The sequence below is a fragment of the Chiloscyllium plagiosum genome, chromosome 29 (assembly GCF_004010195.1).
Source record: "Chiloscyllium plagiosum isolate BGI_BamShark_2017 chromosome 29, ASM401019v2, whole genome shotgun sequence".
Taxonomy (NCBI): domain Eukaryota; kingdom Metazoa; phylum Chordata; class Chondrichthyes; order Orectolobiformes; family Hemiscylliidae; genus Chiloscyllium; species Chiloscyllium plagiosum.
The window spans coordinates 7,818,582-7,843,202 of NC_057738.1; the positions used below are offsets into that span (position 1 = coordinate 7,818,582).

Sequence of the window (24,621 nt, forward strand, 5' to 3'; positions counted from 1 at the left end):
TGGCAACATCCTTGTAAATCTTTTCTGAACCCTTCAAGTTTCACGATATCCTTCCGATAGGAAGGAGACCAGAATTGTATGCAATCTTCCAAAAGTGGCCTAACCAACGTCCTGTACAGCTGCAACATGACCTCCCAAATCCTGTACTCAATACTATGACTAATAGAGGAAAGCATACCAAATGCCTTCTTCACGATCCTATCTACCTGCGACTCCACTTTCAAGGAGCTATGATCCTGCACTCCCAAGGTCTTTTTGTTCAGCAATACTCTAGGACCTTACTATTAAGTGTATAAGTCCTGCTAAGGTTTGCTTTCCCAAAATGCAGCACCTCACATTTCTTGTACGTTCCTTAAACAAGATTCCATGTTCACTTCCTCAGCTATGTTAGGTTTACTGATCTCTGGTAAAGCAAGTGTGATGCGCACACAGTATCCCTCGGGACCAGATGGGGGCAAATGGACCCAATTCATGTTCCTGATTGTTTTTACTATCTTTTGCTGCAAGGTTTGTGTCAATGATTTGCGGGAATAGGATGTAACTTAGTTAGACTAACCTCCATTGTCAAATAGTCTTGCCACATTGTCCAGATATACACATAACAAGGTGTCGGCGATTGTGGAGCTGCAGTTCAGCAATAGTTGCTAACTTCAACAGAAGGAAAAGTGGATTTTTAGCTGTGTTTTGATTATGGAATTTCATTCCAACATTGTACTTACTTATATATTCATATTTTTTTCCGCAGGAATCTCGCGCCCGTGCTTGATAACATTGTACAGATGATTCAAGATGAGGAATCAGTAAGTTTTTGCAAGGTTTCGATATTTGACTTGATATTTTAGTAGCAAAATAGCATTCTTATTTTATCTACTGGAGATTTTTAAACTGAAGAAGACACCAAATTGACTGCAAATAATGCATGTTTTTTTTTGGTTATTGGAAGAATTCCCAAAATTACAACTGTAACTATTTTAAATTCTTTATTTTTTTGATTCCTTAATTCTAAATTAATTCTCAAAATGACTAAAATTGGAGGAACCACTAATCTCCAATAACTGACCCTCGCACTGATTTGAGTGATCATTTATATATAGAAGGATGTATTGATATGGTGACATGTACAATGGGCGACACGGTGGTAATGGGCGACACGGTGGCACAGTGGTTAGCACTGCTGCCTCACAGCGTATGAGACCCGGGTTCAATTCCCGCCTCAGGCGACTGACTGTGTGGAGTTTGCACGTTCTCCCCGTAGGGGTATGGGTGGGTTGCGCTTCGGCGGGTCGGTGTGGACTTGTTGGGCCGAAGGGCCTGTTTCCACACTGTAATCTAATCTAATCTAATCTAATCTAATCACAATGTAGCATTTTAATTTTTCGCTGTGAACTTAAGCACCTGTTTTTGACTGATAAAGGTGTGTCATATTTTCACTGCAGATTTTTATTCATGATGAAGTCTGTTTGAAATTCTGATTGCATCCGTTGCATTGTCCCTGATATTTGTATCAATTGTCATGTTTCTTCACCTAATTCCTGCCTCACCCCACATTACTACTTCAATGAGAATCTTGAAGAGGAGTGATGAGAGAATAGGAAGGTCGGGGAATTACATGGATATAAGGGATGTGGAGAAATGTACAGTACTGACCTCTACATGATATTACTGACATTATAATCCTAACTGCACAACATTGTGTTGAATGATTGGGCATTTTGTCTTTTTGAATGTTAAGAAGAAGGGGTACATTAGATACAAAGAGGAAAGCTAATTTTTCATTCCTTGCATTATTACTTTAAATCAGTTCAGTTCAAAGCTCTAATGTTGTCAGTAGGGGAAACATTCTTGTTACGAGACGTATGAGCGAATGGGTGTCTACTAGCAAAACTGAAAGTAAAAGACAGGTTTGAATGTCCAGCTGACTGCATACAATTTGCATATTCCATATGAGGTGTTAAACTGAATTATACATAAACACCATATTCCCTGCTCCCCCAGCTAAAACATTGTAGGGAAGGGGAAAGGGGAAAGCTACATGAGAGAACACCAATCACCAATTTAATGGCCACTTAATAGGCTGGGGGTGGAGCTTCCACTTCTTTGGAATAACCAGTCAGAGGCTGTCAGCACTCCATCATTTCGGGACCGAAGCATGCATCATTGGATCACAATTTTGGCATGGGTTTGGGCACCTTTCCAAGAACCAACCTGCCAAGGAAGACCGGGAGCTCACTTTTGAGAGACCATGCCAAAAGGACAACTGAGTAGAATGAAAACCAGTCTGGCTGTCGAATGACAGTATCTCCTAATCTTGGTTACATCTCGGGTGAGGGAGTTTAAGATCTTAGAATAAGGGCCACAATGGGCCCGCTGTTTGGGTTATGGAATGCTACTACTTTGATTTTTGAGAAGATTTGTAGCTCAGGTTGAGGTTCAGTTTGTAAGTTTGCTCACTGAGCTGGTAGGTTTGTTTTCAGACATTTCATCACCGTGCTAGGTAACATCATCAATGAGCCTCCGGTGAAGCACTGGGATTCTGTCTCACTTTTTATTTGTGTCTTGGTCTGTTACGGGGGGGGGGGGGGTGATATCATTTTCGGTTCTTTTTCACAGAGGTTGGTAAATGGGATCCAAATTAGATTAGATTACTTACAGTGTGGAAACAGGCCCTTTGGCCCAACAAGTCCACACCGACCCTCCGAAGCGCAACCCACCCAGACCCATTCACCTACAACGCATCCATCCAAGGACAAAGACTGTTCCCTCCGTGACTACCTGGTCAGATCCACACCCCCATACAACCCACCTGGCACCTTCCCCTGCCACCGCAGGAACTGTAAAACCTGTGCCAACACCTCCTCCCTCAGCTCCATCCAAGGCCCTAAAGGAGCCTTCCACATCCATCAAAGTTTTACTTGCACTTCCATCAATATCATTTATTGTATCCGTTGCTCCCGATGTGGTCCCCTCTACATTGGGGAGACTGGGCGCCTCCTAGCAGAGCGCTTTCGGGGACATCTCCGGGACACCCGCACCAATCAACCACATCGCTCTGTGGCCCAACATTTCAACTCCCCCTCCCACTCTGCCAATGACATGGAGGTCCTAGGCCCCCTTCACCGCCGCTCCCTCACAACCAGACGCCTGGAGGAAGAACGTCTCATCTTCCACCTTGGAACACTTCAACCCCAGGGCATCAATCTTATCTCTCCATGCTTCAGGCTCTCTGCCTTTATTCCTGATGAAGGGCTTTTGCCCGAAACGTCGATTTTGCCTGTCCTCGGATGCTGCCTGAATTGCTGTGCTCTTCCAGCACCACTGATCCAGAACCTTCATCCCCTCCCCCACTTACCTTTTCTCCCCAACCCCACCCTCCTCTAGTTTATTGCTCCATCCTTCAGGCTCTCTGCCTTTATTCCTGATGAAGGGCTTTTACCCGAAACGTCAATTTTACTGCTGCTCGGATGCTGCCTGAACTGCTGTGCTCTTCCAGCACCACTAATCCAGAATCTGGTTTCCAGCATCTGCAGTCATTGTTTTTACCTAACATAATAACTAAGAACAGGATCAGGGAATTCAGCCCCTCGAGCCTGTTCCACCATTTGATACTATCATGGCTGATCTCACCTTGGCCTTAACTCCACTGTGCACACTCTCCATAATCTTCATCCCATCACTAATTAAGAATCTGTCTATCTCCTCCTTAAATTTACTCTGTCTTCGCATCCACCACACTCTGGGATGGTGAGTTTCATAGATTGATGATCCTTTGAGAGAAGTAACTTCTCCTCATCTCATGTTGAAATCTGATACCCATTATCCTAAAACTGTCCTCTCAATCTAGATTGCTCCACATGAGAAAGCATTCTTTCTATGTCTACTTTGTCAATCCCCTTTAGCATCTTGTGTACCTCGTTTGATCTCCTTTCATCCTTCTAAACTTCAGAGAGTATAGACTGAAACTCTTCAATCTCTATTCTTCAGACACATTCCTCATCTCTGGAATCAATCTCATGAACCTCCAATACAACTACATCCATCCTCAAGTAAGGGGACCAAAATTGTACACAATATTCCAGGTGCAGTCAATAGGTCAACTAGCCTAACATCAGTACAAAGGGCTCTTGTGGTGTAGCGGTAGTATCCCTACTCTGAACTTTAAGAATTCATAACATCTCTGAACAGGTTGAGAAATGTAGGTTAAAATGGATGATAGAACTATGGTTCTTGAGGTGCAGAGACAGTATCCCCAGATATCGGTTCAAGTCCCACCTGCACTGAAGGAATATAATAACATCTCGGAATGTGTTGATTAGAAAATATCTATGAAGAAGCTGGAGAGGTTGGGTGAACAAATGAGAACATGGCAGATATAATGTGATGTGAAAGTATGAAGGTAACCACTGTTGATAGGAGAAGTAAAATAAAGAATATTTTTGAATCTTTTTCTCTTTTTACCTGAATCACAAAGTTTATGAACAGTTGTAATAATCAATTATGAATGCATGATATGTGAGCTTTTGTGACAAAGGAATTAGATATTAAAAGTAAAAAGGTATTGGGGCAAATCTACAAGGCACTAATGAGGTTCCATCTGGAATATTATGTGCAGTTTTGAACCCCTTACCTAAAGTTAAACATACTTATCCTAGAGGAAGTACAATAAATGTTTGCTTGATTGGTTTCTGGAATGAGGTGACGTGGAATAGATTACACTCATCCTTCTGCTAAACTATGAAGAATATAAATGATCTCATTGAAATATTTAAAATTCTTGAGGGACTGGACAGGGAGATGCTGCAAGAATGTCCCTCCTTGACTGGGGAGACCAGAACATGGGCTAATGGTCACCTCTTCAACATTCGGACTCTTGCTTTTGAAATAACATCTTCGTGTTGGCCCAAATATTTATTTCAGAAGTGTCTTTCATTTATGGTTATGAGTTACATACTTCAGCAGATTGCATTTACTGTAGGAATTTTAGCAAAGCATTGTACTGTGAAAACTTTTGAGAATGCATTGGATGCTGATTGGAACAAAAATTATTTGAACCATTAAATAGTGACATTCACTGTAGGGACAATCTTTTTAAACCAGCCTACTGAAGGAGACTATATTCATCAATGAAATCCCAATTTAAAAAGGAATCAAAATTACTAATAGGATTGAGTGTAATATAGAGAAATTACAAAATTCATTTCTGGACTTTTGAAGCATTCAAGATCCGCAGCATTGTCCGAGGTTAATCATGCTTCCAGCTGATAGTTTAATGAAGGTAAATTAATATTTTCCCACTGTGACAATTCATGATTATCAGAAAATGAACATTAAATTATGTGCTTTATATACATGCTGCAATATTTCTTGTGCTATTGGCTGAATATTCCTGGGCAAAACAATAACAGTGCTTCAGAGAGAGTCCCGAGAATATTTACTAAGTGCTGCTTTACAGTCATAAATTTGTGTGTAAAAAGCTTGTGAAATGTAATTGCTGGCTTAATATGTCAATATACTAATGTGCTCTGCCATCTAGGAGCAGTATGTTGGATTGTGTCATTGTCCCATACAGCAAGATCCTTATCAGCAGAAGTGAAGCACTTTTCAACAAATGGTGAAATAACTTAGAGGATCAGTTAATTGGAATCACCTCCAAAATACTAAAGAAGTCAGTGAGGCAGGAAATTTGAATGGGAACTAATTGGACTGAACCTACAATGAGATGTATCTCCTATTTGCTCCTTATGAATGTAAAATTGCAAACTTGTTTGTGTTTAGAGAACAAACTTTATATACAGTTGGTAACTGAAATTTAAAACAGAAACATTTCCTTTTATTCCTTGTAGCCACTGCAGTCACTATCGCTAGCAGATTCAAAGCTTAAGACTGAATTAACAATTATTATTAATGCTTTGGGGAGCAATTCTACTTTGACGAAGGTGGACATCAGTGGGAATGGAATGGGAGATATTGGTGCTAAGATGCTTGGGAAGGCCCTCCAGATCAACACAAAGCTCAGGTAAAATTAAGCTGCTGTCAATCTTTTTTTCAGGACTGAATTCTATATTGTATACATATATCTTGTTGTTGTAAGAGAAAGAAAACTGGATAGTTTTTGTTTATTCTTAATTTGATGACCTGCAGGGATTGAGATTACAAGGAGAGAGAAATAACAGCAACCAATTCAAAGACATTTAGCTATGCTCTAATTGACTTCTAAACCTGTTTAGGCAACTTCGTTAGGGAACATGCATTGTGGCCTTGAAGAGTCTAGGTTGGTTGCATCCAAACATTGCAACTGAGTTGTAAATTGTTGGAGAAATACGAAGGAAACGTAAATGGTACCAAAACTTGTGCTGCCTTATTTATATTTCTATATTGGTGTCTGGGGCATGATTTTGTGAATTAAATTTAGTTTGTGCATTATTAAAAAGTCGCTGATCTTTTTTACACAGGACAGTAATTTGGGACAAGAATAACATAACTGCACAGGGCTTTCAGGACATTGCTGTGGCTTTGGAAAAGTAGGTACAATCAGATTACTTATTCTAAAAGGTGTAAATGTATGATTTGCTTGAATAGGTATTCTGTGTAATTTATGAAAGTGACAGTTGTTGATATCTACTTTGCCTGGTTTCATTATGTTAAAGCTGTCAAGAACTACAGTAATGGAAGGTTATCATCTCTGATGTGTTCTCTCGACAACCTGACAACTTTTAACAGCTGTGGAAGTTGGATATATATGATCAGCCATCTGCTTTTTATTTCATTTTTTAAAAATGCTGCAGTTCATCTGTTTAAGCTCAGCCAGTGGTTTCAGCCAAATAAATGAAGTCATTTTTAATATAAAATGCTTAAATCAAGTGTTACAAATTAATGCCAATGAAAGGACAATGTGAATTAGATTAGATTAGATTACTCAGTGTGGAAACAGGCCCTTCGGCCCAACAAGTCCACACCGCCCCGCCGAAGCGCAACCCACCCATACCCCTACATTTACCCCTTACCTAACACTACGGGCAATTTAGCATGGCCAATTCACCTGACCTGCACATCTTTGGATTGTGGGAGGAAACCGGAGCACCCGGAGGAAACCCACGCAGACACGGGAAGAACGTGCGAACTCCACACAGTCAGTCGCCTGAGGCGGGAATTGAACCCGGGTCTCTGGCGCTGTGAGGCCTTTATTCCCTCCTCCTATTATTAGACCATAAGACATAGGAGCAGAAGTAAGGCCATTCGGCCCATCGAGTCCACTCCGCCATTCAATCATGGCTGATGGGCATTTCAACTCCACATTATTGTATGACTTTAAGATGCGATGTCTGCTGTAACCTTAGGAAGGCCTTAAGTCAGGCTCATCGAATGAAAGATAATCTTGGCATCAAAAAGGTCAAAACCTCCTTCCTCCAAAGACAAAAATTTAGATTCCACTGATTAGTCAGAAAAAGATGCTATTCTTGTATTGGAGTCAGAATATAGAAGGTTAAATCCCATTCCAGAAACAGAGTACATATCCTAGAGTGCTGAAATACTAGAGAAATGTGACAGTGGAATTTTTTAGCAGTGCATTATTGGCTATTAAGCAGCTATAATTATAATTGATTCATTTGGTTAGAAGGCATGTTATCTCGCACAATTTGTGATGACTTAAGAGTATGTTAAGGAAATGTTAAGAGCATTTATCCCTGTGCTCTATTTTTAATTCGGCCTTTGACTTTTATACTTTGATAAGTCAGAAGATTAATATTGCTATTGTACTATAATGGAGAAAAGTAATTCCGTATTATAGTAAAAATGGTATTATGTTTACTCACTATTACAATTGTTTAGGGAAAGAATGAATTCACTGGAGTGCTGATATTGACTGCGCTTTTCACACACCTAAACCACCAAACGGCTAAGTAATTTGAAGAAGAAAGAAAATCATTTACCTGAATTAGATAAGGAATGAACATTAATGTCCTTTTTTTGTTATCAAGTTGCAGCAGTTTTTAGCTGAGCTTACATAAATTTAATAGGAATCTCATTATCTGATATCAATCAAAATGCAATGATGAATAATGCAGTGATGCTATTTTGGTAGTGAATGATCCAAATGATACCACATCTCTTAGCATTCCACAGTAAAAGGAATGACCCTCCAGCACTAAACAAAGGAATCATTCACTTTTGAAAAGAATATGTTGTTTGGTGCCATGAGTCTGCAAGTTCTTTCCTATAATTACTTGGTTGTGAGTGCTGAAGACATAGAGTCATAGAGATGTACAGCATGGAAACAGACCCTTCGGTCCAACCCGTCCATGCCGACCAGATATCTCAACCCAATCTAGTCCCATCTGCCAGCACCTGACCCATGCCCCTCCAAATCCTTCCTATTCATATACCCATCCAAATGCCTCTTAAATGTTGCAATTGTACCAACCTCCACCACATCCTCTGGCAGCTCATTCCATATACGTACCACCCTCTGAATGAAAAGGTGCTCCTTAGGTCTCTTTTATATCTTTCCCCTCTCACCCTAAACCTATGCCCTCTAGTTCTGGTCTCCCCCACTCCAGGGAAAACAGTCCCAGCCTGTTCAGCCTCTCCCTGTAGCTCAAATCCACCAACCCTGGCAACATCCTTGTAAATCTTTTGTGAACCCTTTCAAGTTTCATAACATCTTTCCGATAGGCAGGAGACCAGAATTGCACGCAATATTTCAACAGTGGCCTAAACAGCGTCCTGTACAGCTGCAACATGACCTCCCAACTCCTGTACTCAATACTCTGACCAATAAAGGAAAGCATACCAATCGCCGCCTTCACTATCCTATCTACCTGCGACTCCACTTTCAAGGAGCTATGAACCTGCACTCCAAGGTCTCTTTGTTCAACAAACCTCCCTAGGACCTACATGGAATGTAATTAGGGCATTCTACTCACTTGGATCATGGAAGGTAGTTGCGCATTCTGTAATCAAACCATAAGCTGCAGGCAGGTCAGGATGGGAGCAATGGGAAGGAAAACCTCATCGTTACAGTCAAAAAGGCTGTCATTTATTTGTTTAAAAGTAATTGTTCAATTCTGTGACCAAATTAGAAATTCAGTTAAAGGATTCAAACATAATCAGGTGGAAAGGGTGGGCAGATATTTGTGACAACGATCTGTCCAGTGATTTTTGGAGAGGAAGGAGTGTACGAAAATGGTAAAGTATATTGACTGGTCTAGAGGGGTGAAGAATATATTTTTGGAGGAGAGGGGTGACAGCGGATTTAAAGTCAACTGTTTAACAGTCAACTAACAAGGAGCACAGTAAGGCAAGTCACGTGATCAACAACTCACCTGGAGTTGGATCAGGGAACACAAAATGTATCCAATGGACAGTCATAGTCAGAGAGGTTGTTGCATGAAATGGGATGGAATATTTAGAGATTAATTGAAGAACAGGACAGCAGAGAATGTTTGCAGACATTGGTCCCCAAGTGCTGAGGAAAGAAGGGAAATGGTAGAAGCTGCTGAATGTATGGTGTGGATCTTACAAAACACATGTCCACAAGCTCTTTCTGTTTCATGTTTGTGGTAGGGATGGTTTATCAAGATTGCTTATAATGGAAAAAAGTCTGAGATAATGTCTGTATTGTGAAAGCTCTTACAGTTGTCATCAATTCTTGTGATGGTGACCATATTCTAATTATTCTTCAAGTGATCTAAACAGAATGATAAGAAGTGAAATCATTTGTTTATCAAAGAAGTTGAAGTTTGCTTCCTTGAACTTCAGGGAACAGGATAAGGATTACATGTTTGAACATGATTAGAGTGGAGAAGAATTTTTAGAGGAAACAAAGGCATTAAAAGTGGTGAATTTGGTAAATCAGTAATTGCTGAAGTACTGTGCTCGATTAAAGGTGGAATGGTAGGTAGTTATTGTTACATTATTGTACAGACCTTGGAAAAGCACTAAACCTTTTAAGACATTCAGGTAGTGTCAAAGACATAGTGCATAAGTAAAAAAGGTGTGTAGTTTTAGTCATCATTCAACCCCCACATCAGGCAAACAGCCAGTCTGCTAACCAATCGATTAACTGTATTTGTAGTGAAACTGTAACTTAACTGTGTAAAGTACTCAATATATTATGCAGGTCTAAACTGTGTGGCACACGTGGTCAATTATTAATAAAATTCCAGTTGTCTGACTCAATATAAACCTGATTCTTTGTGATATATGTTACCTGGGAAAACAATGAGGAGAATTTTTTTATTCACTCATGGAGTTGTGGGCATCACTGGCTGAGCCAGCACTCACTGCCCGTCCCTAATTGCCCAGACAATTGTTACAAGTAAATTTCATTGTTGTGGGTCTAAAGTTGCTTGTAGGGTAGACCAGGTAAGGTCAGCAACATCTCAAAAGGAATTAGTGAACCAGATTGGTTTTTAAACAATTGACAATGGTTTCATAGTCATCATTAGATTCTTAATTCTCGATTTTTACTGAACCCAGAGTCCATAATCTGCCATGGTGGGATTTGAACCCAGATCCCTAGAACATTATGTGGGCCTTTGGATTAGTAGTTTAGCAATAATTGCACTCGGCAGTTGCCTCCCCTTAACACCTCACTGTGTTACAACCAGGTGCCAGGTGAAGTTTCCCAATTCATTATTATTCCAGACAGGATCCTCATGCTGTTAAACTGTCAGCTGAGGAGGGATGAACTGCCTCTCTTACTTTGTTAACCCACACATTCGATTGCAATAAGACTAACTTTAGAAATGGATCCCTTCCCTTGTAGAATGTATTTTTCCCAGATCAAAATGAATGTATGTTTTAAAAGGTCCCACAGTTTAAACAGGTTTTCTTGAATTACCAAAAGTGTAAGGTTATTAATTATTAAATGATTGGTAAAATGTAGGAGTCAGTCCATCAAGTTTGCTTTGCCATTCAGTGGAGATCATGGCAGATCCAATAACCTCAACTCCACTTTCCTAGCTTTTCCCATAACCTTTGATTTGCTTTCTGATTAGAAATCTGTATATCTCAGCCTTGAATATATTTAATGCCCCGGCCTCTGGAGCCCTCCATGGTAAAGAATTCCACCGATTCACTACCGTTTGAAAAGTAATGCTTCCTTGTTCTGTGGTAACTAAGCTACCCCTTACTTTGAGATTATGGTTTCTGGTACTAGACTCTCCTACAAGGGGAAACAACCTCTCTACCAATACCCTATCGAGCTCCCTACTGAAGCCATGTTAGATTATATCTGCTTGATTATATTATGTGTTTCTAAATGTTTTACTGTTGCATGCATTATAGTAGATGCTCACGTTTTCCCAATAAGGGATGTTAAACTAACTGGCCTGCGATTACCTTTTCTTTTTGTCTCCATCCCTTCAATAAGATCACCTGTCATTCTTCTAAACTTGAATGAGTACCTACTCAACCTCTCTACATAAGATAGTCCTTCCGTACCTGGTAGCAACCTAATGAAGCTTCTCTGGTCTGCCATCAATGCCAGTGTATCTTTCCTTAGATAAAGCCCCAGAACAGTTCACAGCATTCTGGGTGTGGTCTGATTCATGCCTTGTATAATTTTTGCAAGTCTTCCCAATTTCTGTGCCCCATTCCATTTAAAATAAAGACCAACATTCTGCTTGCCTTCCTTAAAACCTGCTGAATTCGTACGCCAACATTTAGTGATTTATACGTGAGAACTTCGAAATTCCCCTGTGGTGTAGCCTTTTTGAAATCCTTCTCCATTTAAAAAAACATTCAACTCCTGTATACTTTCTGCCAAAGTGCACAACCTCACGTTTTCCCACATTATATTCCATCAGTCAAGCTTTAGCCTATTTGTTAAACCTGTCCATGTTCCTCTACTGACAAGGTTTTCCAGGTCTTGGAAGATCACCTTAAGGTCACAGTAAACCTGACCAATTGCCATGTGAAAATATCAACCATTTTGTATACTGATATCAGTGCAAATAAACAGTATGTCATTTCATGGCAGCTAACTTAGCTGAAAGACTGCTGATGCATGTCATTGCTTCTATGCTGATAAAACTTTTCTGAATGGCTCTTCTGGACAAACCTAAAAGCTGTACTGTTGAAGCATTGCTTAAAGAAGGATGCACGTTCAAAACAATCATAACACCACAACAGCATCTGTTTATACTTCTGCAGCAATGTTTTCAGCTATCAAGTTTAGTAAGTCATCCCAGTCCTGCATGAGATGTTGGTTGTCTCAATCAATGGACTAGTGCCCAGCATTTCATGACACATGCAAAATAGATTCTACAAATGACATTGATCTAAAATATGCAAGAAGGCTAAGAATGCCCAGAGAAATACAAAGTACGATATAATTTTCCACAGCAGAGTGTGCTGAAGAGCCAACCAAGGAACAAGCCAGAGTTGTTTCCAAATTCCCATCCATCTCACACAAACATGTCCAACAAAGTCCAAGAGGTACTTGCAAAGTTATAACTTGCTGACTCCTGCCAGACAGTACATGTAGCCACTACATGGCTGCCATCAGAAAAGCTACAGTGTTTAACTCTATCTTTTTACACAATCATTCCCCAAGAAGAATGTCAAGATTGCAACTGCCTGTATCATCCCTTCAGACATCTTACATAAAGTCTATTCAGGAAATTGGCACAATGTGATGTAGTCCACGTGCAGTGAGTTAACTGTTTACAATAGATTGGATATCTCATACATTGGCAGTATTTTCCTTAAATATCAGTCGAGCTCCTTGTGATGTACACCTGAAAGCATTCTTGAATTCTCATCAGAACTTTGTTTTGTCTATCAGCACAAACTGATTTGTGTGCTATCATGATCCACAAGATCATGAATATTCCAGGGTAGCGACCCAGCAATAGTGAAGGAATAGCAATGTATTTCCAAGTCTGGATGGTGTGCGGTTTGGAGGGTAATTTGCAGGTGGTGGTCTTCCAATGTATGTAACGACCCTTGTCCTTCTAGTGGTTGTGGGTTGGAAGGTACTGGCTAAGGATCATCGGTGAATTCCTGCAGTGCATCATGTAGATAGTACAGAATATTACTACTGAGTATTGGTGCTGGAGGAAGTGGATATTGTGGATATGATGCCAATTAAACAGGCTGCTGTGTCCTGATGGTGTCAAGCTTCTTGAGTGTTAGAGCTGCACTCATCCAGGCAAGTGGAGAGTATTCCATCACAATCCTGACTTGTGCCTTTTAGATTTCTAAAAGCATTTTTGAGTTACTTGCTGCAGCATTTCCTAGCCTCTGACCTTGTCTGTAGCCACTGTATTTATGGTGAGTTCAGTTGAGTTTCTGGCAATGATAACTGCCAGGATGTAGGTGGTGGAGCATTCAGTGATGGTAACACCATTGAACATCAAGGGGCAGCAGTTAGATTTTCTCTTAATTGGAGGCGGTTATTGCCTGGCATGAATGTTACTTGCCACCTGTCGGCCCAAGCCTGGATATGGTCCAGATCTAATTCCATTTGGACACGGACTGCATCAGTATCTTGTTATGGACTCAGCCAGACCACTCAAAACATTCTCGAGCAAGCAACCCAGAACATAACTTTGCAAATTGTTTCGGCAAGTGTACAGTGGAAACTACCTGGAGTAAGTTAGCTAGGTTGACTACTAGGTTTTAAAACAGACAGAAACTTATTCCCAAAATTACACAACGAAACACAAAGAACAAATAAAGAGCCCCTACAGAACTCAGACTATCCAAACGAGACTTAATTATGCTATTCCAAATATACACAACAGTCCCCATAAGCAAACCCCCTCAAAAAGCTGTAAAAAAAATGCAACCGATGCTCACAGGTTGAAGTTAGTTAGAAGGGCAAAAAGAGCGAGAGAGATAAAGCCTGTTCACACAGTCCACTGCTGAACTCCCAACTAGTTCTGGACTGAACTGCTCAGCTAGAGAACTGTCCACTTCCCTTTCATTGTACAGGTCACTTCTAAAATATGATCACTTTGGCCTGAAATCTCACCTGTTTACATATAAACAAAAAGGCCTCTCAATACCCTTTAGTCTCTTTACCAAACCAGTCTAATCGGAGCCTGGCCCGTTTACAACCCCTCTGAAAAAAATCAAGGGTACCCTAGCCTTGAGAAAAGGAACAGCTTTAAAAAAAAAGGGACCAGCTCTGTGACAATCTGAAGAGTTGCAAATGGTGCTGAACATTTTGAAATCATCAGTAAACATCCCCACGTCTGACCTTATGGAAGGAACATCATTGATGAAGCAGCTGAAGATGGTTGGACCCCGGACACTGTCCTGAGGAGCTCCTGCAGAGATGTCCTGGGGCAGAGATGACTGACTTCCAAAAACCATCTTCCCATGTGCCAAGTATGATTCCAACCAGTGAAGAGTTTGCCCCTGATTCACATTGATTCCAGTTTTGCTAGGGGAGGTGACTTACAAAGGTGTCAAATTCTTCAACTTTTTATTAATGTATATTGCACACTTGGTGATCAAAGTGTCTCCTCTTTGAGATCTTCTCCACAAAGTTCCACCAACATATCTTTCAATCTCTCAAAAATACTTTATCTTCCAGCAAGTGTGTTCTTCAATATTATGATCCCTCAAGCTTAGCACATTGGAAGTCGATGTATCCCAGACTGTTCTTCTGTATATGTCTACCAGAGGAGAGCAAGCCCACTGTGTTTGTGTACACGGCACTTATGACGAGCAAGAAATTATTCCAATGTAGAAATTGTTCCAGTGTAGAAATTATTCCAGTGTGGAAAGGGAAACCTCTGCCTCTGTTTCCAGAATACAAAGGTTCCATATGTAACCATTTGACAAGCAGTTTATTGCTCATATAAACACAAACTGTTGGAAATAAGCTGTTGAAAACTCTTCAAATGCAACTCCACGACTATAGTGTCTACTTGTAAATATCCAAGGGTGCAAGTTCTAAGTACAATACAAAACATGCTGATGGATGACTATTCCTAATGCCCTTAGCAGATTTCCAAATCTAGCCTTCAAATCAGTCAATCAACTATGTATATAATGTAATTAACTTCAGCATAGTACATGCAAGTCTGAGATTTCATTTTCGTCTATATATTTGTTAATATATTTCCAGATATTTGACTCTCTCAAACAGTTGGGTTTGTATTTATATGTCACTTGAGCTAACATATAGAAAACCATGAAACACATTCAAACAATCTTGATTAATGTATGCATTGGTAAGTGATTTCTGGAGAGGTTTTCCACAGGTAGACACTGAAAATAGTGGCAAGGATTGGCAAATGTAGGTTGAGAGTATTAAAAGGAAATGACCAGAGGTTACCTAAATTGTCAGTGACAGTTATGATTGGGGCTTTGAGGACATGTGAGACAATAAAGTCAAGAGGTAGATGTGAGTAGTTTAGTTTGTGAAGGAAGAGATTTAAGGAGGAAAGGTGAACACAACTCTGAGGAGAAAGAACAAGAGAGAAGTGCAGGTTGCAATCACTGAGGAAAAGGAGTTGCACAGTTCAGAGGCTGAGTGAGTAAAGCAGATTTGGCTGAATCAAAAATATGACGTGAAACTATAATGGCAGTATGTTAGATGGGTTTTAAATGGAAGGAGTAAATGATGGCAAAGTGGGAGAAGTTTCCAGAGGAATAGTAAGACTAATCACGCTCTCACTTACAAATAAAGATGATAAATATCTGTGCAATGGTTTGAATAGACCAACTTGTGGAAACTGGTCAGGCGAGAAATATGTCATCATCCCTCAACCAAATCTCCATTAAGGTCAAAATGTGCATGTGATTGTTCACAATAGGCTCCTGGAAGACCAGGGCTGTATTGGTGAGTAAAGGTACTTTCTGGAGGGAGATGCAGAGGTAGCAGTGAAAGCTGATTCAGTGGCAGCATTCATAGGGACAGAGCTGGATAGATTGAGATGGATAGGAAGGAGGATGGCAATATTTGTTCCACCCCAACAAGTGAGAATGCCTCACACACTGGGCAGTGAATAGGATGAGAGAGTCCAGATTGTTGCTGGCTAGGAGGCAGCAACGTGTTTCCAGAGATGCCAAGGGAAACTTCAGGATTACTCGAGAAGGAGTCCCATCTGGGACAGTGGTATGAGACTAAGAACACTGATAAGTACTGAGGAATTGAGGTTTAGGAAGGGAATTTACCCAAGGGCAGAGAAAAGGAAGGAGATATGATGGTGGGGAGAAGGAAGAGGGGAAATCAAAATAATGAACTCGCGATAGGAGCAGCTTCTGAAAAGCACAGTAAGGTCACATACTGAACCAAGTTAAAAATCACACATAATCAGGTTATAGTCCAACAGGTTTATTTGAAAGTACAAGCTTTTAGAGTGCTGCTTCTTCGTCAGGTAGCTAGTGATGCAGGATCATAGTACATAGAATTTATAGTAGAAGATCAAAGTGTCATACAACTGATACAGTGTATTGAACAAGCCTAGAATTGTATTGAGTCTTTAATCACTTAGAATATCCATTATTAATATGTAATCCCAAAATTTCCTTTGAGTCTGTTCTGAGACAACTTGAGGTTTTATCAGTATATTAAAAAAGTGACATCTCAGCACAAACAATGCATTCAAGGTTTTGAGGTTCGAGTTTGTCTATAGCCCAAACTTGAGTTAGACTAGTTCTATCGCTAAAGTCGGAATTTGTAAAATATCACGTGGACTGACTGCCTAAAGATTGTGTGTTTTTTGAACAAAATAGAATGTATCTACAAATTCAAATTCACCCCATATATTTATATATGTGTGTGTGTGTGCGTGTGTGCGTGCGTGCTTGAGTGTGAATGAGTATATGCCTGAGACGGTGTACATGTGAATGTGTGTGTGAGAGAGCGTTTGTATGAGAGAGGGTCTGTGTGAGTGTGTCATCGTGTGTAAGCTTTGAATTACAAGAGGAGTCGAAAGGAGCTAAGAGGCGCATGAAAATTAATATCAAGTCAGTGATTTAAAAGGTTCATGTTGTAAAATTGGCAAGGAATAATTGTTCATAGGCAATGCAAAGCACAGTGCAATGAGGAAAGCATTCTGTGTCTATTGCAATAACTGTTGCTGGGAACCAAAGTCTTTCAACATGCCTGTGGATAATTCCTCAGGGATCACTACAGATGAATCCAGTCATTAAAAATGCATTGTGAGTGTACCTGCACCACATGGATTTCAGGGAGTTACCAGCTTCTTGAGCTTAAATGCTGGTTCAACCAGTGATGCCACAACCTATGAGAGAAAATGGAAAATTAATGAACGATCATATTCTTCAACTGTCACAATGGTAGATTAAAGCCACTGTTCAAAACACCAATTGAATTTTGAAACAGAGTAGCCTGGGGCTGAAGATTATTTAATTCACACTCTAACGCCAAGTCCAGACAAGAAGAATAAAGATCTGTTGAAATTGATTGGAGCTGTTAGTTAGATCGAAGTCTATGTCACTATTGTTACTGTCTATTATGGTTACATACTAGTTAAGGCGATTAAATGTCAGACCTCTTTAATCAGACAATCAATGAGACCTGCTGTAATCAAACCTAAGTGATATTGCTACAGATGGATGTTACAATGACCGTGTTGCTTGTGGATATTTGTAAAACTTCATGATGTCTGTCATTTCCCCTTTTACTAGCTGTCTGCATAATGTGATTATTAGGTCAGTTAATTGGAGACAGTTTACTTAAAAACACACGTATTTTTTAATATACGTGTGACAAAGTAAGGCATTTTCCCCTCAGATTGATACTTCTTCTAGAGTCAAAATAAGGAAGAAAGCTTACAATAGCTGTGTGACCGGTAATCTCTTCTTCTCTTTTGGGAACAAAGTGCAACAAAATTTTAACAACGGGAAGTAAGGTTGTGCAGGCAAGATTTGCATGCAGATGTAATTTATAGATACACTACAGCATCTAGCTGCTACGTTGATCCTAGATAATTGCTCTGATATCTGCAAGGCCCAGGAGTATTGCTTGTGACTAATGTAGCAATTACTTAATTTTGTATTACTCTTACTACCAAGCCCATTTATTCAGACTTTTCTGTATGCTCCTTTTGCAATCCATTAGTGTGACCCTCTCAAAGAAAGCAGTTGGTGAAATATTGAGTCATGAAATATTCAGTCGTCATGTATGCCCAATTTTTCAAAGTCCTGTTTCTAACTTCCAACAGCTGATGGTGGGGACATGGAAATGTCAGTCAAACTGCCAATCATGCCAGTTTTACCAATGCTGTTGCCTTGTAAATATGGAACTGCTAGTGCTAGTAACATCAGTTCCTTCAGTGTTCATAATCCTGACACTCCATTCCTTCCTAGTGGTATTTTGGGTGTACCCACACCAAATGGATTGCATTGGTTCAAGAAAGCAGCTCACCATCACCACCTTAAAGGGAATGACGGATGGATAGTAACAACATCCCATGACTGAATAGAAAGAACTAGCATGAAATGGCTGCTTCTGTTGCTAGCTATCATTTTCTGAATACCTTGGGCGTATTTTCGTAATCAAATCATAGATGAATATACAAAAAGTAAATTGAATAAAATGTGCTTAAAATTTATATTAAAATCAGTCATTTTTATTTAAATGAAATTGCAACTGTAACCTAGTCAGTAAAATCCTTGAGCAAATTACCAGCGAAACTGTGAAATGACAAGAAAAATCTCATTAGTGCCCTGCAACATTTGAAAGCATCTTTACATAGACACAATCTGTGGAGATAGTGAACTGGAGTCAGATCTTAACAAAACTGAATACAAATAAATTGACATATCACCATGTAATTCACTATTCTGGTTGTGTCTTCTCATGACATGGTACTTGCACACTGCACAGACCTGATCAACCATGTGAATTAGCATTGAACATAGCATCAGGGTTTGAAGTGTTGGAAGCAGGGAGTCTTACAGTATAGTGGTAATGTGCGTACCTCTGGACCAGAATTCCTACCGTAATGACATTGTGGGTCACCTACACAACATGGACCTCATTGGTTTAAGAAGGCAGCTTACCACCACCTTCTCAAGGGTAATTAGGGACTGGCAATAAATGCTGGCCAGCCAGTGATGCCCACGTCCCACAATAAAATTTTTTAAAATCCTGGTTCAAGTTCACCTATCCCAGAGTCCGATAATAATGTGTCAAAACAAGTAAATTAAAATATCTATAAAGTATTGGGTACAATTTCCCATCACTGTTCTCTGAATCTGAACCTTATTATCTTGAAAAAATAAGCTAGATATATGACATGGGTATACCTCATTACCAAAGGAAAAGGAAGGTTATAAGTTTGGCATTATTTATTTTCTGCAGTTTTCTCTGAGCTAGAGAGTTGGGAAGGGGATACTGTGGAATGTTTCAATGATATAGTATTACTTGCAAACAAAGTTTGTAAGGAAGGTGATCTGTTAAATGTATGCGAGGCATGATGACAGTTTCATAAATTTAGAAAGCTCCGAAGTTATTCCAGAGAAAAATATGTAACAAAATTAATCAAACTATATTCAAGATTGCAAATACTCTTGGAGAATCCCAACTTAATGTTTGCCACTAAATGTTTGGATGTGCTAAGTTCAAACATGGATAGACTGTTACCACTAACGAAAGTTAGATTTTCAGAAAGTCACACGTTTTGGGAAAAGATTAATTCCTAATGGTCTTCAAGACTCAATCCTCAAATGTTTGATTTTCAGTACTTTTGTTCAAAGATCTTTTGCATGTCATCAAAAGTTTTATTGAAAAGGTGGGATTTTATAATGTTGCAATAATTCAACCAGTGATTGGGGATAATTGATTAACCGTAGCTATAAATGGGGAACAGATGGATTGTGTTTGGAAGATTCTGTAAGACTGAGCAGAGGAACTCTTGTGATGCAGTGGTAGTGCCCTACCTCTGGAGCAGGGAGCCCAAGTTTAAGGCCACCCGCTCCAGAGGGGTGTCATAATATCTCTGAACAAGTTGAGTAAGAATACCGATGAGAGTCTCTGTTCCTTACATTGCCAACCGAGACAAAAGAAACACTGAGGAGAGTGGCTCTTGTAGAGCAGTGGTAGTGCCCCTATGTTTAAGTCCCACCCATTCCAGATGTGTGTCGTAACAGTTTTGAGCAGGTTGTTTATAATATTGAAGACTGAGCAGTAAATAAATTCTTTGTTTCTGCTACATTGACTGGTTTGGAACATTTTTGACATTTAAAGTTAAATCTCCTGTAAATCAGGAATTGAAGGTTTTCTTGTATTTAAAGGAAAATTGAATTGTCTCCTCTCATTTAACTGCAGGCAGTCAAAATATTTGACAAGCTGCCACTTTCTGATAGCTGAGTCAATCTTCCAGATTTGTACAACATGCATAATATTGATATCCTGAAACATTTTGAATAATAATTGTGAAAATATGCAGATTAATTGATTTATTTAACTTTCAAACATTCACTGAAATTGGGTGTCCTTGAAAGGGTACTGTAGAAAGTGAGTGTTTAGCAGGACTTCAATTGGCAAGACGTTGGCCTAGGATTCCTCAAAATTGACTCTGTATCCCATGCCATTACATGCATCAGCTGATGAATCAATCCTCCATGATGTACACTACTGGGAAGAAACTTTGATATTTCTCCATTGGGTTGTGTAGCACTGTCACTTTGCTAAGTGAAATAAATTTAAGGAAAGATCTAACCATTCAAGCTAGATGTCCATGAGGTACTTTAGGGCATCAGCATCAGAAGAATTTATTTAACAACGTTCTGTAATGGCCTGGCATGTCCCTCCCTCTATCATAACCAGGTCACTACGATATCAACCCTGGAGAGTACGAGAGCATTCCAGGAACAGCATCAGGCATATCTTTAAAAAAGCAAACGGTCTCAACATGGTGACTCAGAAGATCAAATCTCTGTTCCTGCCACAGCCAGTTATGAATGATATTAGACAATAAAGCAACCCATAAGAGGGGATAGCTGCGTGTGTGTTCCCACCTTCAACAATAGCAGGACCCAACATGTAAATACAGAAGACAAGGCGGAAGCATTTTCAGCCAGAGGTGCAATCTGGATGATCCTTTTTACCCTCTTTCCTGAGTTTTCACAATATTGCCTTTGGACAGTTTGATTCACTCCACAGCTAAAGGTTCTGGATATTGAAAAGGCTGTGGACCGTGACAAAGCTCAATTGTGGCATTGAAGCCTTCTGCTGTAGAGCTACCCTTCCTCAGCCAAGGTATTCTAATACATCTCGACCAACTGCCTGACAATGTGGTAAATTGTTCTGTATAGAAAGCAGGATGAAGCCAACCCACCTAATTACTTATACATCAGCAAGCTGTGATTCATCCGTAAAGTAATGGAAGGTGCCATTAACAACATTTCAAGCAATACTTGCTTACCTATGCGCAGTTTGATTTCTAGAATAGCCACTCAGCTAAAGATCTCAAAACAGCCTTGGTCCAACAACAGAGAAAAACATACTTGACCTCATCCTCACAACCTGCTTGCCAGACGTGTCTGTTCAATAACTGTGATCCACCGTACAATTTTCATGGAAAAATGTCCCGACTTCACATTGAGGATACCCTCCATCGTTTTGTTTAGTGCTACCACCATGCTAAATGGGATAAATCATCTAGTAAATCAAAACTCATCATCCATGAGGCACTGTGGACTATCAGCAGCAGCCGAATTATATTCACCATTGCTCCGCAACCTCATTATATAGCTACCCCCCTCTGTACCACAGTGATCAAGCCAGGCGATCAACCCTGGTCCAGTGAAGAGTGCAGGAGGGCACACCAGGAGTCGCACCAGGCATATCTAAAAATGACATGTCAACTTGGTGAAGATACAAAACAGGACTACTTGTGTGTCAATCAGCATAAACAGCAAGTGACACAATTAAACAATACCACAGCCGTGTTCAGATCTCATCCAGTTGTAAAAGATTGGCAATTAAATAAGTCTCTGGAGGAACATATGCCACAAATATCCCCATCCTCAATGATGGGGGAGTCCAATGCAATGGGTAAGATTTAAGCATTCACTCCAATCTTCAGCCAGAAGTGCCAAGTGGATGATCCATCCCTATCTTCTCCAATCAGCCAATTTGACTTATTCAACCTGATAATAAGAAAGGGCTGTAGGTACTGGATACTGCAAAGGCTATGGGCCCTGAAAACATTCCAGAAATAGTACTGAAAACCTATGCTCCAGAGCTTGATGGACTGTTAGCCAAGTTGTTCCAGTACAGCTGCAACACTGGCACCCAGCGATGTACAGGGTATGTCCTGCACTTACAAAGTAGAACAAATGCAGCCCAGCCAATTACTGCTGTATCAGTTCACTCTTTGCGGGTTCTCTCTGTCTGTGTGGGTTTTCTCCAGATGCTTCAGTCCAAAGATGTGAGAATTAGGTAAGTTGGCTGGTAAATTGCCCATAGTGTCCAGGGGTGTACAGGATAGTGAATTAGCCATCAAAAATGCATGGTTACAGGGATAGGGTAGGGGGTGTATCTGGTTGGGAGGCTCCATGGAGGGTTGGTGTGAACTCGATGGGCCAAATGACCTGTTTCCACACTGTAGGGAGTCTTTGATAATAACCTGTTCATTGGCCCTCAGTTCAAATTCTGCCTGGTCCACTCCACTCCTTACTGCATTACTGCCTTGGATAAAGCAGCTGAACTCCAGAGGGTAAGGTGAGAGTGACTGCCGTTGACATCAAGGCCACATTTGACCAAGCATTAAGCAGCAGAATTAGAATCATTGGGAATTAAGGGCTGAACTTTCCATTGGTTGGAATTATACCTGGCACAAAGGAAGACGGTTAGGCTTGTTGGCCAGCCATCGAAGCTCTTGGATCTCTCTACAGGAGTTTGTCAAGGTGATGTTCTTGGCCCAGTAATCTTCAGCTGCTTCATCAATGATCCTCCCTCCATAAAGTCAGAAGCGGAGATATTCAATGCTACTCATGACTCCTCAAATATTGAAACAGTCCATGGCCAAATGTAGCAAAACCTAGAAATAGTTTGCGGTGACAAGTAATATTCGTGCTAAAGAAATGTCAGGCAATCGCTGTCTCCAACAAGAGAGAATCTAACCATCACCCCATGACATTCAGTGACATTACCATTACTGAATGCCCATGTATCAACATCCAGGGGTCAAAATTCCCGCTAACTGCACAGCCCACTTGGATGTTTCACATACTCCAAATGGCATGGCAGTGCCATTCAGTGCATTGACTTGTGGTTTGAGAAGCTGCTGCTGTGCATGGGCCTTGGAGGTCTGTGAAGTAAAAAATGATTAGAGTTACCATTGACTAGAAACTGTACTGGAGTAGCCACATAAATTCTGTGTCTACAGGAGTCATTGCAAGTTAAGAATCCTGTAATGAGTATCTTAGCTGCTGACTCTCCAAATGTCTACCACCATCTGCAAGACGCAAGTCAGGAGTGTGATGGAATACTCCTCATTTGTATGGATGAGTGCAGTTCCAACAGTACTCAAGAAGTTTGACACCATTGAGAACAAAGCAGCCCACTTGATTGGCACCATATCACCAACTTTCACTCTGTCAAATAGTAATGCTCAGTAGTAGTAGTAGTAGAGGCCACACTACAGTAGTAGTAGAGGCTCCCTGGAGGGCAATTTCCAAACCCACACCTACTACTTATAAGGACAAGGGCAGCATGTAGAATAGCATCTTCTCCTCCAAACCAGTCATCGTCCTGACTTCGAAATACCGTTCCTTCAATGTTGCTGGACAGAATCCTGGGTCAGAATCCTGGAACCTCCTCTGTCATGGTTTTTTTGGGTCTACTTGCACCAAATAGATTAAAGCAGTTTAAGAAATCAGATTACCACCACCTTCTCAAGGGCAACTAGAGTGGGAAATGTGAGCAAAAATGCTATCAGGCCAATAATGACAATATCCCATTGAATTTCTGAAGAGGTAACCAGGTGTGTAGATGAGGGCAGTGCATTTGACAATCTACTTGGACTTCAAGGCTTTTCGTAAGGTCCCACATAGGAGTCTGATAGTGAAGGTAAAAGCCGATTGGATTCAAGGAAATTGGCATTTGGAGTCACAATTGGCCGAGTGGCAGAAAGCAGAGGGTGATAGTTGAAAGATGTTTTTGTGACTGCAAGTCTATGTCCACAGTGAGGTTTTGCAGAGATCAGTGTTGGACTCTTGCTGTTTTTGGATACAAATGAGTTAGACCTGAAACAGAAGGGTTGATAGTTTGTAGATAGTCCAAAAATTGTTGGGATGATAAATAGTGAGGAGAATATAGGTTGGTTGATCAGTGGCAAATAGAATTTAATCTAGATAAATGTGACATGATGCATTCGTTAGGACAAACTCGGCAAAGACATACTTACGTAAGGTATGGTTTGTCTGGTCAGCATGCAAAAAAATGTTTTTCACTATCCTGGTACGTGTGGCAATAAGTCAAATCAAATCAATACATGATGAATGGTAAGACCCTGGGAAGTACTGAGGATCAGAGGGATATTGATGTGCATGTCCACTGGTCCCTTAAGGTAATGGGATAGGTAGATAACATGGTTGCAAAGTTATATAGGATACTTGTACAGGGAGGTTATGGAACTATGTAAAAGATTGGTTAGGCCACAACTAGAGCATTGTGGCCGGTTC

General features: G+C 40.3%; 1 protein-coding gene across 8 annotated transcripts in view; it reads left to right on the forward strand.

The window, feature by feature from the left end:
- LOC122564345 (F-actin-uncapping protein LRRC16A-like) overlaps positions 1–24,621 on the forward strand; it is a 460,598-nt gene that overhangs the window by 298,904 nt on the left and 137,073 nt on the right. For all 8 annotated transcript variants that reach the window (XM_043719093.1, XM_043719091.1, XM_043719092.1 and 5 more), the window contains 3 exons: positions 746–800; positions 5,841–6,013; positions 6,450–6,518. In XM_043719093.1, coding sequence (XP_043575028.1) covers positions 746–800; positions 5,841–6,013; positions 6,450–6,518 — 297 coding nt within the window. The remainder of the gene's footprint in view (positions 1–745; positions 801–5,840; positions 6,014–6,449; positions 6,519–24,621) is intronic.